Source organism: Ptychodera flava, assembly GCF_041260155.1.
Source record: "Ptychodera flava strain L36383 chromosome 3 unlocalized genomic scaffold, AS_Pfla_20210202 Scaffold_25__1_contigs__length_14229661_pilon, whole genome shotgun sequence".
Lineage (NCBI taxonomy): Eukaryota > Metazoa > Hemichordata > Enteropneusta > Ptychoderidae > Ptychodera > Ptychodera flava.
This window is the reverse complement of record NW_027248279.1, coordinates 619,825-636,064: the sequence shown is the minus strand read 5'-3', so window position 1 is coordinate 636,064 and position 16,240 is coordinate 619,825. Positions and strand designations below refer to the sequence as shown.

The 16,240-nt window shown below is 36.5% G+C and overlaps 2 protein-coding genes and 1 long non-coding RNA gene across 3 annotated transcripts in view; all 3 read right to left on the bottom strand.

Annotated features, from left to right (window-relative positions):
• Positions 1-971: 971 nt before the first annotated feature.
• LOC139125357 (uncharacterized) lies at positions 972-3,564 on the bottom strand. Its single transcript, XR_011550207.1, has 4 exons — positions 3,467-3,564; positions 3,196-3,292; positions 2,845-2,944; positions 972-2,732 (listed from the first exon to the last, which is right to left on the bottom strand). It is a non-coding gene; the product is annotated as an uncharacterized lncRNA (long non-coding RNA).
• A 52-nt stretch (positions 3,565-3,616) lies between these two features.
• Positions 3,617-6,175, bottom strand: LOC139125157 (fibroblast growth factor receptor 2-like). The gene is made up of 5 exons (XM_070691262.1): positions 6,020-6,175; positions 5,590-5,700; positions 4,320-4,498; positions 4,065-4,187; positions 3,617-3,649 (listed from the first exon to the last, which is right to left on the bottom strand). Exons 1-5 carry the CDS (start codon positions 6,147-6,149, stop codon positions 3,617-3,619), a joined length of 576 nt encoding a protein of 191 aa, XP_070547363.1. The 5' UTR covers positions 6,150-6,175.
• Positions 6,176-7,513: 1,338 nt separating this feature from the next.
• LOC139125362 (V-set and immunoglobulin domain-containing protein 10-like) overlaps positions 7,514-16,240 on the bottom strand; it is a 79,067-nt gene continuing 70,340 nt past the window's right edge. Inside the window, exons 3-9 of the mRNA XM_070691450.1 lie at positions 12,799-13,056; positions 12,060-12,350; positions 11,167-11,463; positions 10,422-10,757; positions 9,555-9,881; positions 8,295-8,600; positions 7,514-7,831 (exon numbers count right to left, since the gene is read on the bottom strand). Coding sequence (XP_070547551.1) covers positions 7,701-7,831; positions 8,295-8,600; positions 9,555-9,881; positions 10,422-10,757; positions 11,167-11,463; positions 12,060-12,350; positions 12,799-13,056 — 1,946 coding nt within the window. The 3' untranslated portion in view covers positions 7,514-7,700. The remainder of the gene's footprint in view (positions 7,832-8,294; positions 8,601-9,554; positions 9,882-10,421; positions 10,758-11,166; positions 11,464-12,059; positions 12,351-12,798; positions 13,057-16,240) is intronic.

Genomic DNA, 16,240 nt, shown 5'->3' with positions numbered 1-16,240 from the left:
TTTTTAAACATTCGGCGGCACGAATCCTCTTGACAGGTGTGACGGCAATGTCAGATTGACAGGTGGTGGATTTTTTGTCTGGGAAGCTCACGGAAATTTTGAGTTAGTGCCTAAAATAGCGCCCCCAGCGCTGTTATTGCCAAAATTAATGCTGATTGGTATGATTTGTTTGTGCCTTTTAACTCCTCATGTTTTCACAGAATTTATGGCCATCTTTCAAAGCAGTCTGCATAGTGATTCAAGCAGGCTATTATCTCTATAAAAATGCATCAAATTGAAGTTCAAACCAAACAAGCATCAGTTCAGGTATCAAAACTTAACGGTCAGCACTATTGTTTTACCCGAATAGATGGGTAACGAACCCGGAAGTGAAGTAATGGTCTTCTCCCACATCAACTTGAAAGCTACCCTTGACCAAACAAAAAAGTAAATCAATCAACATGTCTGTAATCTTGCTCCTAATATTTCAAATGATATATACTCCTAAGTATTGATCAGCTGATTGCGTTCTCCCTACATAATTCTATTGCCGTGTGTTTGATGTGTCAAGAACCCTTGTCAACGACCGACAAAAAAATAATTCCATGTTCGTCAGTGCCCTGTAAACAGAATTAGTAATTTTTAATACTTATTTACATGTATGCAAACTAAAACAACTCTTTGCAGTTAATATGAACGATATCGGCTGTTTAAAGTCTAGTTCGGTCACATTTGAGTGTAGAGTAGTCAAACGTATACCTTTCGACGACGCTACGAATATAAAACACCCAGAAATACCTGTTGAACTACATGTAAAACGCTGATATGAGGGATGGTTCAAATTGTTGTGACAAAACCTTCCGACATAATATTTTTTCACATGTATACAGGAAGGCCATTTAAATGTTATGGTTGGCTCCAAGCAATCCAGACAGGTCCAGTCTTATTTCAAATAATTAATCATTTTAATACATGAATTAATTCTTAATTCTTAATTAATTCTTAATTCTTTAAGACTTAAGCTTTCTACTAACCAAAATGAACTATCAAATACTGACAAATTTCCATTGCGTAGCCTTCAGAAGAATTTCGAATCTTTTTAAGTGCCATATTTTTTCAATGCCGTAAAGTATAATGTTGTTCTGCGTTATATCTTAGGATGTTCTGAAAACTCTGCAGACGTATAGTTAATTTAACTGTTGATAATGTGTATTTAAAGTTATTAAAACGTTAACATTAACATGACACGCCCAAAGCAACCGTTATATGATTCAATTGAAAGAGCCTACAGTAAATAACAGATCATAAATTAAAATACTAACATCTCTGTTTCACATCCTCATTAAAGAAACATTGTCAAAAAACAGTATATATGACAGGAGCAAATGCATTTCTACTCTCTGGACGCACACACAAGATCACGTACAAATACCCTGCTTTATCGGCTTGCATTCTCATCAAGACTATATGACAGGCATGACCTGTGATTGCAAGCGCGCCGTACTAGCGGTGTTTCAGCCAGAGTGCTGCGGTGTATACGACGGCATCTTTTCACGAGCGAAACTCGCAACTGACTTCTATTCAGTTCATATTGAATAAATTGAATAAAGCACACTCGGCCTACTTATGGCGCCTCGAAGTCACTCTCAGAAATCAACAAAGCATGTGACAAGGGCGTAACAACAAAATAATTATTGTATATGTTATTTTTCTGTTCATCTACAGTGCACGGCCTTGAACTTTAGCGTAACAGCACTAATCCTCATTCCAAAACTTATCCGAGACTCTCTATATCGAAGAGTTAAGCAAGACCTCTACGCAGAAAGAATGCGGAAAAGTGTTTGGAAAATCGGTCATGTATATTAATAGAACATTCACAAACAAACCCAGTTGTTGTTCTTTGACCTCAGGAGACAGAGTGACTGACAACCTTCTTTACATTCGTTAGAATACCGCAGGGAAGAATTCGTCAACACATATGGAGTTGTGCAGTGTTACTGACTTGGCAACTTGGCTACATTTATAAGAAAACAAAACATACTTCCTTGATAGAAAGAGAAGAAGTTGTTGTAGATTCTAACATCTCTGAAATTGTTACGTTCAATTATTGATACATTTTGGAGCTTAAAAGAATATATTCAATATTTTTTTTCTTTTACGACAGGTGCTTCCTACTTGCCGATCGCTACAGTCGACTGAAACGTTCCTCTTATTTTCCCGTCTAAATATTTTGATCGGTTTACAAAATCAACTCGCGAAACGGTCAGTTCTGAAAAACAGGGAGAGTGCACTTTTAAATATACGCCTCCCAAATTTATTTTCATTAAGTAGCGTTTGCACATGGTGTGATGAAATTTACATTCTGTTATATCACACTAGTTATTATGCTGCGATATCTAAACAGAAAAAAAAATAGTCAGCTTGTTTTAGGTCATATCACTCACTCATCAGCCTACTTCTCTGTTGTTGATGACGTATGGCCTAAATAACAGGTACGAGTACAACTGGCACTTACAAGGAAATAAACAGTGAAAAATTATGCTGACCTACGGAGGCATGTAAAAGTTTAAACGTTCACTGAATGTCGACCTTATAAACACGTCTGCTAACGTGCAATTCAACAAGAACAATATATGATCTGTTCATTTCTGTTCCGTGATCATTTAAAATGGAAACCATCGGTGAGTAAACATATATTCCACTTGTCCATGATCCGTTCTTGGCTTGTCTTATTCCCATGGAGCGATGGATGTCTGAGGGAACATAAATAAGAGTCATCTTAAGTATTTTTAGCCCTCAAAATCAATTTGTCAGTTCAACTTATTGCGTGAATAAAATGTACTGGTTAACACAAGACAACATTACCCTTGTTTAAATGTAATTCTGTCCAATGGAAGTGACCAATTCTTCAAAGGTTGGCCGATCCCCAGGTTCATCTTGCCAACACTCTACCATAATACTATGGCTGCAAAAGACAAAATGAAATAACAACCTTAAAGTACATACACACAGGAAGACGATTCAATATCTATCTATCTATCTATCTATCTATCTATCTATCTATCTATCTATCTATCTATCTATCTATCTATCTATCTATCTATCTATCTATCTATCTATCTATCTATCTATCTATCTATCTATCTATCTATCTATCTATCTATCTATCTATCTATCTATCTATCTATCTATCTACATTGAATGTAAGTCACTCACACTACGTCATCACAGTAATGTGGTCTAGGCAGTCTGTATCCATGTTGAAGTTCACGTATCACATCCTTCGTTGACATGTCGGGGTAAGGTTGTTTACCTGAACAGAGGGTAGTGATAAAGAAATAGAAGAGTTGATAACAAAGAGGCAGCGATAGGAAACTGTCAGAAATGAAGCTCGTAACACTGTACACGTGAGTAATATCAAGCATTTAAGTCTAATGCCAAAATATTTATTGTAGATTGCAAATACCAAATAATCCAACTCTCTTACCAAAGTTAAATATTTCCCACAATACGATTCCGAATGACCACACATCAGACTTTGCAGTGTACGCACATTCCAATATGGATTCCAGTGCCATCCAACGAACCGGAAGACGACCCTTTAGGAGAAAAAACAAATGTTTAGGGTGAATCATGTCTACATTTTCTGAACTTTTTGATTCAGTTTATACTGTCCATGCAGGATGATCGCTTTTCAATGAGGAAAATAGTCACAGAGAGAGAGAAAGAGGGTGACAGAGAGAGAAAGAGAGAGAGAGCGACACAGAGACAGAGAGAGAGAGAGAGAGAGAGAGAGAGAGATAGAGACAGAGAGAGAGAAAGAGGGTGACAGAGAGAGAAAGAGAGAGAGAGCGACACAGAGACAGAGAGAGACAGAGAGAAAGCAAGATAGAAACAGAAGAAGATAGACAGAGATAAAGCCAGAGAGGATGACAGACAGACAGAGATAGAAAGAGAGAAAGTTATAGAGAAAGAGAAAGAGATAGACAGAGATAAAGCAAGAGAGGAAGACAGACAGATTTATAGTGACTATCTCTACAATAGCGGTAATAGGTCGGGGAATATAAAGCAAGCTTACTACTCACCTCTATCATCTTTTCATAGGTATTCACATCCATAACATTGCTCGAATATCCAAACTCTGATATTTTGCAAACGTTGTCATGCCACACTTGGATATTTCTAGCAGCCAGGGCTCGATGAATGCACTTTAAAAACAAACGATTAGATAATTTTCAAGAAAAAGAAACACTTTTCTATTTCAAACTTAGTTTTTATGCGCTCTTCATTATTTCTAAATAATGCTATATAATAGTGTACTATCTGTTCACACAACTTACCTCTATTTCTCCAAGGAAAGCCATACCACTGGCGATTTGTGAGGCGAAATTGCAAAGTAAATTAAATGTAACATCTTCCAATTCGTATTCATCGATCCTTTTCACCTCCTTATGCAGGCCGATTAAATACTCCCTTAGATTACCATGAGGACAATATTCATACACAATGCAGTATGGAGCTGTAAACGTAGAGAAAACTTACATTGGAATTGTAAGAAAAATCCTTGTAGGCCTGACAGTGGATCTGAGAATATTTAGATAGTGACTCTGATATTAAATAACACATTATAGATAAATACCCCAACAGAAGAAGTCATTAAATATGTATGTATGTATGTATGTATGTATGTATGTATGTATGTATGTATGTATGTATGTATGTATGTATGTATGTATGTATGTATGTATGTATGTATGTATGTTTGTATGTATGTATGTATGTATGTATGTATGTATGTATGTATGTATGTATGTATGTATGTATGTATGTATGTATGTATGTATGTATGTATGTATGTATGTATGTATGTATGTATGTATGTATGTATGTATGTATGTATGTATGTATGTATGTATGTATGTAGGTAGGTAGGTAGGTAGGTAGGTAGGTAGGTAGGTAGGTAGGTAGGTAGGTAGGTAGGTAGGTAGGTAGGTAGGTAGGTAGGTAGGTAGGTAGGTAGGTAGGTGTGTGTGTGTGTGTGTGTGTGTATGTATGTATGTATGTATGTATGTATGTATGTATGTAGGTAGGTAGGTAGGTAGGTAGGTAGGTAGGTAGGTAGGTAGGTAGGTAGGTAGGTAGGTAGGTAGGTAGGTATGTGTGTGTGTGTGTGTGTATGTATGTATGTATGTATGTATGTATGTATGTATGTATGTATGTATGTATGTATGTATGTATGTATGTATGTATGTATGTATGTATGTATGTATGTATGTATGTATGTATGTATGTATGTATGTATGTATGTATGTATGTATGTATGTATGTATGTATGTATGTATGTATGTATGTATGTATGTATGTGCATACGTACGTACGTAGTGTTTGTTTGTTAGTTTTTAGATACATCTGTATCCCAGCCAGCTTCTTTTTGTTCTCTTGTTAATCTTGCACTCTGTTTATATTTCAACGTAAAATACATTCCGATTAGCATTTGTCCCCTTTTTTTCTTGCCCTTTAATGAAAACTAATGTGTATTTTGTCTGTACATATTGTTGAATTCAACGGTTCCATTGTTCAATATTTTGAAACCATAATTGTTAAATTTACCTTTCTCTGCGCTGCATCCTATCATCTTGTCGATATTTTGATGTTCCTGAAGTGTTTTCAGAAATCGTACCTCATTCAGTAAAGCTTCGTCGGCATCTTCCCCGGCGTTCGCTATATCAAGAAAAAATAGTAAAACATAAAACTTTAATTAGTAGTTGAGAATAATAGATATTTATTTCAATGCACTCTCATTATGGAACAGATATCAGGAAGCCTTTTGTTTTCTAAAATGTATGTATTTATGATTGGCTGTGTATTTCCCCTTAACTTCGGTTTAATGACTTGTAATAACGCCTTTCGCAATTAGGTCAAAATCCAGCTTAGTGTTATCGTTTAGATAAATTTGTGGCTATTCAACTGAATATTATTTTGAGAACAGAAACCACCTTGAACCGATAAGCATGGGCTGTCCCCCCTTCCTGTATCCTACCTTTAACCACTTTCACACACACGACGAGCTTGCTTCTTTCTGATATCGGTATTTCACCCTTGACTAATTTCGAGAACACTCCGGTATACAGGTCTTCTATAAATGTTATGGAGTCAAATTCAACCTTCATGCAAGGGTTCGTCGCCTTTCCAAGTGCGTCTGCCTGAAAAAGACAAGTATGCATGCTATGTTATACTGGCTAGGCTCAAAGACCCATGACAGTGTTAAATGATCGATAGTAACCTCAAGGTAAAGGAAACGGTGACAATACATAGTTTGTTGTGTTCGGGAGATGAGGCCGCAATTTGGGTGAAATGCGTGACGGAGATAGATTTTAAAAGACAAAAATTGTATGAAAATATGCTAGTATATTGCTTGAAGTCGATATCATCTTTTGACAAGGAAATGCCCTTGTTTTCTGACTGAAACGAAAGCTGCAGAGTACTGAACAATTAATGGTTTTCTATAACCAAAGAAGCGAAATATCTGCCGTGGAGTTTGCACAGACAGTGGCAGCAATTCGATACAAGTAAAAATTAAAGTATTGTTAAAGATAATATGACTGTTTTTGATTAATATAAGGCAGAAATTTTAAGTTAACTGAAAAAGATTGCAAACTTAGTGATGAGCTGGCATATTTAAGTTTAGTATTTAGATATAAAAATTATTGCCATGTCACGTGATAGCGTCATCGTCTAACATCTCGTACCTTAAAAGCTGGATTCTTGTTTTCGTCAAGGCCGCCGTCTTCTAAAAGAGAGAAAACTATGTTAGATAAGTGTTGTTTAAGAGTCATGACATTTTCAAACTCAATAATTACGTCTGGGAATAGGAACGTTTTTTAGCTACAAAGATGAATGCCATCAAATAGTTGTAATTGTCCACTGCTGTGTTCTTTTCAGTGTTAGAAAAGCCTAGTGTTTTGCGTCTCCGCTAGCCGACTGGATGCCGTACGCTGTGAGTTCGAATTCCAATCAGATTGAAAACTAGTCGTATTTTCATCATGAACCATTCGATTATTGTCATGTATACTTTGACCTCGTCTCCACTCCTCGACCTCTTTTCCGCGTTTAACGCTGCAGGACAAACTGCCTTCTGTTTCAGACATCTACAGTCAATTTCAGGTTGACTGTTCATTAACTGTTGACTTAAAGAAAACTTGATTTACCTTGCTTATTTTGAAATACAAGCGTCATGTAATCTCCCTTGTCAGCTTCCTTTCCATTTCCTGATCCAAACTCCAGCCCAGCATAGGCATTTCTGTGGCCAAGATATAATAGCATAAACTTCGCAATTAGAACATAATAACGGAGATAAGCGATGCCCTGTACAGTTCATCCTTGTTGTAATAGAAATATTTATATATATATATATATATATATATATATATATATATATATATATATATATATATATATATATATATATATATATATATATATATATATATATATATATATCGGAATTTAAAAGATTACAATACATTACCCCTCATCTGATGTTTCTGTTGGAAAAAAAGAAAGAAAGAAATATCTTAGTTGTCGAACAAAGATGATTATAATTCTGTAATCATCCTTGTAGTCATCATTAAAACTCATGCAGAGACGCTTCGTGACGCTGACATGGCTTTGAATTATAACACACACACAAACACATACACGAAACAACCAAGCAAAAATGACTATGCTACACACTTACCTATATTTTTCTGTTTACCTCGACGTTTTTTGCAAAACACAAGAATTACCACAACAAGCAGAATAGCAAATAGGGTCACGGAAAGAGAGATAATGAGGGCGATTGTGTTGCTTTCTGAAAAATTGAAAGGAAGAAATATATTAAGAGAGAATTCAAGGCAAAATATTTATTCCTTCTCAAAACCGTATTTAACGTGCACATTCAGCATGCATATTTTTCGTTGTCATTTTAATAGCAGATTGCTAACAGTTTCCAAAACAGAGTAGAATGTGCCTCGTTGACTGTTAAACTTTTACACGTTTTCAAAATTGGATAATCATGACAATTGAAAGACTTTTTGAAGCTCCGGGGTGGAGACCATGCTAAGTTTCAGATGTTGAGAAAAATAGGGTAATTTATTTCCATTTCACAAATTTTCCACCATGACCTCCGACTTTAATATTTACTTAATTTCGGACGGGAAATATTTTATACTTCTTTAAAGAGAGACTGAGCAACAGTTTAAGTTTCTCGATTTCGCGGGGCGTACTGCCTTAAACAAACTTTAAAAACTGCTACATACAATAACTTTACTCACCAACAATTACTTCGATATATACTGTAAACTCTGCGCCGCCGACCGAATTATTGACCTGACATGTATAGAAACCAGTTACATCACTATTGACATCTCTTATTCTTAGGCTATTCATCATTTGGGAATCGTGCCATCTTTCGTGAATCAAGCGATTTGCAGTAAGGTTGGTGATTATTTTGCCATTCTGGTCCAACCAGGTAATATTTGCCCGTGGATTACTGCTGATGTTACACCATAGGATAACGCTGTCTCCTGCATTGATTCTGGTTGAATTGGTGTCATAATCGTTTATTATCCTTGGCGTGTCTATGGAAATAAATCAAATTATTTGATCCAATCAGAATTATTTATTTGATACTCTAGGCGGTATGTTTTTTCCAATCCAAATCACGCCGTTATGACTGTTCTGATCAAGAAACATTTGCTGCGCAAATTTCATGTTTCACAGAGAACATGTAAGGCCGAACAAAAATAACTTGTGCCGTCCCGCGCCGATAACCCGACCTACCCTTTTTTAACATGCTGACCCTTAACTTTCTAAGGCTACGTAAACACGGAAATAAAAAAAAGAAGAAAAGACCGATAAAATCACGCGTTCGTTACTTGGCGTTTGATTTTTGCTTGAACGAGGATATATTTTATGCTTTTTTGCCTTTTATATGTATGATACATTTTTCTTGAAATATTGTGGCCAGTGTTTTATCGCCCTGAACTCCTAAAAATGCCTGTTTAAAAATGAAAATATTTTGGAAAAAATTTCTTCCGACCTACCTACCCTATTTTTGAAAATAATGGTATCGGAACAGTACAATTTATTTTTTTTTTTGGCCTAAGACAAGTTAAAAAAACAACTGATATACTAAAACAAAACAAAGAATGAAACGGATATAGTAAAAGCCATGCAAGTATTTTTGATAATGTTTACGAAATAGTCATGCAGTAGGGAAAATGTCATATTTCTTGATTGGAAGGATAAAGTGTACTGAAAAATAATAAGGAACACGGAATGAACAGCAACGAGTCCATTGCGAATGACCATAAACGCTGGCTGAAGAATTTCCTTGTTAGCATCTGCGAGACATCCATATTTACACAATGCATACACATATATCTTTGTTAGTCTGTCAGCGCATATTCATACTAAATTCTGGACAGGGGTCGTGAAAACTTGAAAGACATATTCTATCAGATAAATCATAATTAGGAATTATTATGCTATTGGTAAATGAAAACTATTCGAATTAAAAAGAACGCACTTACAGTGGACATTCAGTGTTAATTTTTGTGATTGGTAAATGTGGTTCGGGAAACGCCCTGGACTCGACGCCTCACAACTGTACTCAGCACCATGGTCACTAAAACTGATTTCCTTTTCTAGATGACCCATGGTTCTCTGGCCATTGTATATGCCATCGGTAAACTCGACCTCATCGGGTGTCAGTAGAACACCATCTCTGTACCAGACGACGTCGGCAGCAGGGTTTGCACTACATGATATGCAGCCAAGATCAAGACTTTCACCCTCAACAACGTAATCTAGCCATCCTGTCACACTTGTCGCACAGTCCTCTGGTTGGTTTGGTGGGACTGTTAGAGGATTGAAAATACGAGCTTTACTATTTTTTTGAAATATGTGTGTTTATTTTATATAGATAACTACATACCGATTATTAAAACCACAAGCGTCTTGTAATCTAGGCAATATAATGAATGTTACCAACTGACTTTGCAATTTTCGATTAAAGCAATTTTTTGAAACTTGGTTGAATAACAGAGATGAAAAAAATCGTATATTGTGAAGGTCAAAGGTTATATGAGAGCACATCATGCACGTTGAATGCCGTTGTGTAACAATTCTGTAAAACGATTTCGACAGAGGAAACGTTATGAACTCTATGTTTAACTTCAAAAAATACTCCTATACATGAATTTATAATTAAATATGATCAAATTGTGCCAGTCCTTATGTAAACGACAAACATTGCTGAATAATCATTAAGCGACCGTAAGAATTCATGGTATTTTGATACACTTTACTACTAATCCACATTTATTTTGCTGAAGTATCTTCATCAACTCATTTCTTGAACAGACAGTGGTAACTGAATAAGAAAATGGACAACTCACAATAAACCTCCATAATCACAAATGTTGAATTCGCTGAAGTTCGCCCATTGAGAGATAGCATTTGATTCCGTGTCCCACAGTGATAGCGAACGCCGTTATGCTTAGCCTGCACATCCACTGTCAGATTTTGTGTTGTGACGTATCCGTAGAACTCTCCATCTTCGGTAACTTCTTCACCTATCGTTTCAGAACTACTATCACCAATGACGTCATCATCGCGATACCACATGATTTCTGACTCTGGATTACTGCTACCGGAAGTACACATAAGATTAAGATTGTCCCCGGTGGTTAGAGGTGCGGTATACCCTTCGAGGTCCGCCTGGTTTGAAGCGACTGTAAGATATATATATATATATATATATATATATATATATATATATATATATATATATATATATATATATTATATATATATATATATATTAGATAAATAGATAGATAGATAGATAGATAGATAGATAGATAGATAGATAGATAGATAGATAGATAGATAGATAGATAGATAGATGAGAACATAAAGTTTCGATAAATTAAAATCTTAATCATTGCTTAAAAAAATATTTAACTTGTTGGATTTGCTTTGGAGAAGACCAAGACATTGAATTTAGAGATACAGACGCCAATTATGCAAACACTGGATACCAATAAATCACGGCTAAGCTTAAAAAATGTAACACAATTTGCACTGCTCAATGTATCCTTTATTCTGTAAAGTCTATCAGTCATGATATTACATACTTACAGTTGACTTGAAACTCGCTCGTTGTACAAGTTAAAGGGGTTGTTCTGACTAAATTCGTCGCTTGACAATCAAAGCTTAGCCGGTTATCGGCCCTTGACACAGTCCAGCTGTATTGATTGACAGCATGGCCAAGATATGGTGGCGTTGTTTCTTTCATAGGATTCGATTCACTTGAATTAAACCAGCGCAGATTTGCCAGAGGGTTCCCGTCCATCGACTGACATGTTATTTGAACTGTGTCCCCCTCGCTGTAGGGTGATTGCCCGGAGTCGTCACAAATTGGCAACATGGGACTATCTATTTTGAGATAATATAATGATGGTGACGACATTTGTGATAATTGTCGTCGTGCTAAAAGAACTGGTCAGAAGCAGGTGAGTGCACTATTATTAATTCTGTGCAATGTGGTAATGCAACTCATCGACTGCAGATCGAACTTTAAGAATTTTTTACTCGAAAAACGCTCAGAAAGAAAGCAAGGTATATCATGTTGTTTTATCGCCGTTGCTGCTTGTATGCAAACCCTTCATTTGTGGGTTCATTGAACTACACAAGACTAAAATTTAACAATAAAGACCTCAAGCCGTAGACCTGTCCGACGTAAAGCCGTGTTCACCTTTGAAGCTGGAGTTCAAAATATGCTTTAGCTTACAGATGTTAGGTAGAGCAGGCCTTCTTGATTAGAATATAAACTTTGGCTGCAGCCAATGTACATTGCTATATTAAAGCTAAGCATATTACAATGTAAATTTGAAAAACTATATCCCCTGACGATATAGAATCAACATAAAACAGTAGTTTCCCGTCGTCATCTATGGAAATATTCTTTACATGTTAAGGAGAGAAAAATATTATAAATACAGTAATATAAAATGGTACAGAATACTACGTACATTTTACATCCAATATATCTGTGTAACAATGCCTCGTGGGTGATTCGGCTGGATGGTTTCCATCACAACGGTATTTGATTCCATTGTCATGTGACGTCAAAGTCCAACCAAATTCCGCCAGACCATAATAAACCACTGTTAAGCTTGAACTGTCGTTAAACCACTGTAAGCCTGGACTAGGGTTGCCTCCACTCTCCCTACAGGTAATTTCAACGTCGTCTCCTTCTTGAATGTACCCCTTTGTAGTAGAGGTAGTTAGCTCACATGTCGGCCATGGTGAACCAGGCAAGTCTAATTTAAAGTAAGTGTTATTGTTACAAATATAGCAACACAACTCACACAAAACAACAAATTCAAACAAAAAAAAACAAAATTCCGGGAGTATCAATAACTTTTCAAACCACGTGGTTTACTCAAACACGGCACGATCTGCAAAGGTTGACAGAATGATACTTCTGTCAAATAATTTAGACGTAGAGTTCGAAACTTTCACTCCGGACTTCAATGCAGCAACTTTGTATTGTAAATGATACGAAGATAAACGCTACAGTGATATTTGTGTAATTGCATTGTACCTTTACATCTGTAAATACAGAAAGTCGGGTTGGTGGTTTCGAAGGAATGTTTTAAAACACACGTGTGAGTAGCTGATGACTCAATTGGCATGTTATTTTATCACCAGAATTCCTTTTCACTGCATAAATAATTTTGTGACTGAAGGGACTGATGGTATACTTACAATAGACGTCGACAGACTTGTCTCGTGCCGCATTTCCTTGTATATTACTAGCGAGGCATCGATACGTTCCGCTGTCTGTTCGCGATATACTCGGGAAATGTAAATATCTGCCTTGATGTCCAATGGTCGACCCGTTCACCTTCCATCCGTACGAGGGGGTCGGTACACCGGTTGCCGTGCAGGTCAGAGTGATAGAGTCATTCTCGATGACAGGTGATCTGTTAATATTTAAGCTGGTGATCGACGGAGCAATGGCAACTGGTCGAAAGAGCAATAACAACACAAATCACCATTTAATATAAAATACGCCATACACAATTGGCTAAGATAGATAATACAACAACAAAAGGCCAAGATATAGAGTCATGTGTCCATTTTACTTTACTTCATAAAAGTTTTTGGGGGCTCGGTAAGTCTACCCCCACTGAAAATGTATTGTATCAAATATATATGAAATAAAGCAACTTCTATGACTCTAATAACAAACCTAATTAAAAGCCGACGTTTTTGAACAAGCCATAAAGCCGCGATTCACATTAAACAATCTTCATTAATTGGCTTTGAGTAAATTGTATGACCATAGTTTTCTGTCACCGTGCCACTATCTAGTGAACAGAAAACTGATTACTTATTAAAATTATAATGAATTCATTGTTACACTGCACACTAAGACTTTTGGTTGCCACACAGTTGTAATACTCGAAATAGACACTGCCATAAAGTGATTCGTATGTTTATTGAGTTCAAGTATTGCTAATAATACGCCCCGACCTTTCGCAGAGGTTATCTAAGAGTGTACAGACTCTAGACATTCTGTCAGAAATACAAGCAGTCTGTCAACACTTAAAAATATCGGCTAGGTTGAAGGTCCATGCGAACTCACCATCGACATTCAATGATATGACTTCACTTTTTGTGATGGTCGCGTATTCAATCTGACATGTGTATGTATCTTGATCGCTGGGTGTGACGGACGATATGCGCAGGTCTGCCTGTCCCTCAAGCGAAATGCCTTCTCTATATTTGGTGATAGTGTTGTTGATCTTTTGCAAAATTAGCCTCCTCCAAATAAATATGCCACTGTACCAATACAACTCCACATCATTGCAGTTTGAAAACGAACAACGCAGTAGGGAAGAGTGTCCGACATATCCTTGTACAGTGGGCTGTGGCACGGTCAAATTACATGTACGACACATCACTGGAAAAAAACAAAGTTAATGCTTTTATTTCTGTCACTTATCCTATCTTAAAATTAGTTCGTAAGACGGCGAAAAATATGACTGCCAGGTTTCGAAAAAAAAACCAAACACAAGAAAGATTAATGCAATCAAAGGATTGTAAAGAGGTAATAAAAATGAAAAGAACTCGACAGAATTGTGGCGAGAAAATATATGTGTTATGTCCTCGAACCATGACTCTATAGATTGCCATTAAAATGTTGGAATGCAGAAAATTGTTCTGTCATGAGTTTAAGGAAACAAAACCCTTTATAACGCGAATTGTCGTTTTCTTCCTGTTTTTAAAAATCAACCAGCGTTCACAGCTACATTTTGAAGCCAGCAGAAAATGTTTTGAAATGTATGAAGTGTTGCCTGCTCAAAACAAAACAAACAAAAAACAAATGTTTGAGTTATTGTGCGCATTTCTTGCAAATATACAGATATCTTATGAAACCGTTGTTTAGTAGCAGCGTAAACTCGAAACGGAACCAGGAAAATAATAAACAACTAAAGAGAGCGAATTCTTTGGTATCATTTAATATTTGCTCATGGATGCCAGCTATAAGTAAAATTATCATTTCTATGATATCTAGATCCTATATTTCATTTTTTGGATTGATGACGTTTAAATGTATCATGATGATTACTATTGCATAACACAAACTCAATTTTGAAGTATATATCTTGAGTCAAACGTTTGCATAACGTACATTCCCTGATATAGATATCCAAACATTAAGGGGAAATATGGCATAGAAGCGGAAAAATATAAACACATACACGTCAAATGAAATCCATGCACACGGTGTACTTTACCCCAAGCTCCTTCCCACCCCTACCAAAAAGTATGAAAGGCCGAGAGTTCGGTGTAAGGTCGAAAATTAATAATGACTGCACTTCTCAAAATATAATAAATTGGCCGTTGTAATTTCGTAGAGAGCTTACAAGGCGAGCCTCTCATAAATGTTTGTTTACTGTAATTTATTGTGACTATTTATACAGTTTTTATGAGCTAATCGTTGTATTTATTAGAGAAAAACATGCGGAACACCTTAAGCTGATTCCAACTAAATACGATAAATTATAATTTGTCTTGTGAATTCTGATTACCAAATGCAAAAAGGTACATTGATATGTTTTAATCACCACTGCCATCAGGACAGACGTTAATGACCTCCGTCTTGAATTTTTAAAGTGTCGACAAGTAGTCTAGCAGCCCTTGCGGTGACGAACACAGTTTAAACTCATTCAGCAAAGCCCCTTGAAGAGATTGATGAATGCACTCGTCGTCTGACCCCGGGCGTCTGACTGTGCACTCGATGATTAACAATGCAATAACGTCACACAACGGCTACTTTCGCGATACAAACCAAACTGAATAACACCTTCAAAATGGGTTACTGTGCTTACCATTTCTTGTCTCTTTCCAAAGATTTTACATCGATGAAGAGTAGATTCTGACTTGTATTAAGATATGTAACTGAAATTGCAATTCTTACCAATCAACAGAGCGAACACTCCAACTTGAACCACTAACGTCGACGTAAATGTTCGCATAGTTTCAGGTTTCATGTCTGCGAGCAATATCCAACACCACCGCAAACACAACGGTGTATCGTGTGTTATCCACTGTTTGTACCACTATGAGTTAGGTGTCTAGTGATCGGGAAAGAACAAACAAAGAATATGAAATAGTCAATACAGTTTTGATATTGACTAGTGAGTCGCCAAGTGATTTTTCTTGGATACAACAATATGCATCAGTGACAAAAAAACAAACAAGCACATCTTATAAGGTGAGGGGCAGTGTACGTCATATGTGCCAGAGTAACCTTCATACATTGTCCATTTTTAGAAATAATTCGGATAATTAAGAAAACAACTATACATACGTACCTTGATTCCTCCAATCAAAGTAGTGTCAGCACGGATTCTACCGAAAGTGCTTCTGTGATATTTATTTCCTTATACGTCGAAGTCAAAAAGTCACCGATTTTTCGCTTCAGAGATATTGACACACAGGTGAAAGGCCACAGCTCGGTATCCGAGTAATCTTATGTAGTATACCGCAGGTGGCGCTCTTCATGCACTTTTACCTCGATTGCATGCTTTACATCGAAACGTGACAGACACACATCTCATTTGTAAGCTCTCTCTGCTTCTGTAAGGAGTAAACTCAAAGAAGCGCATCTACGCTTATCTCACAACGATTGTCTTTC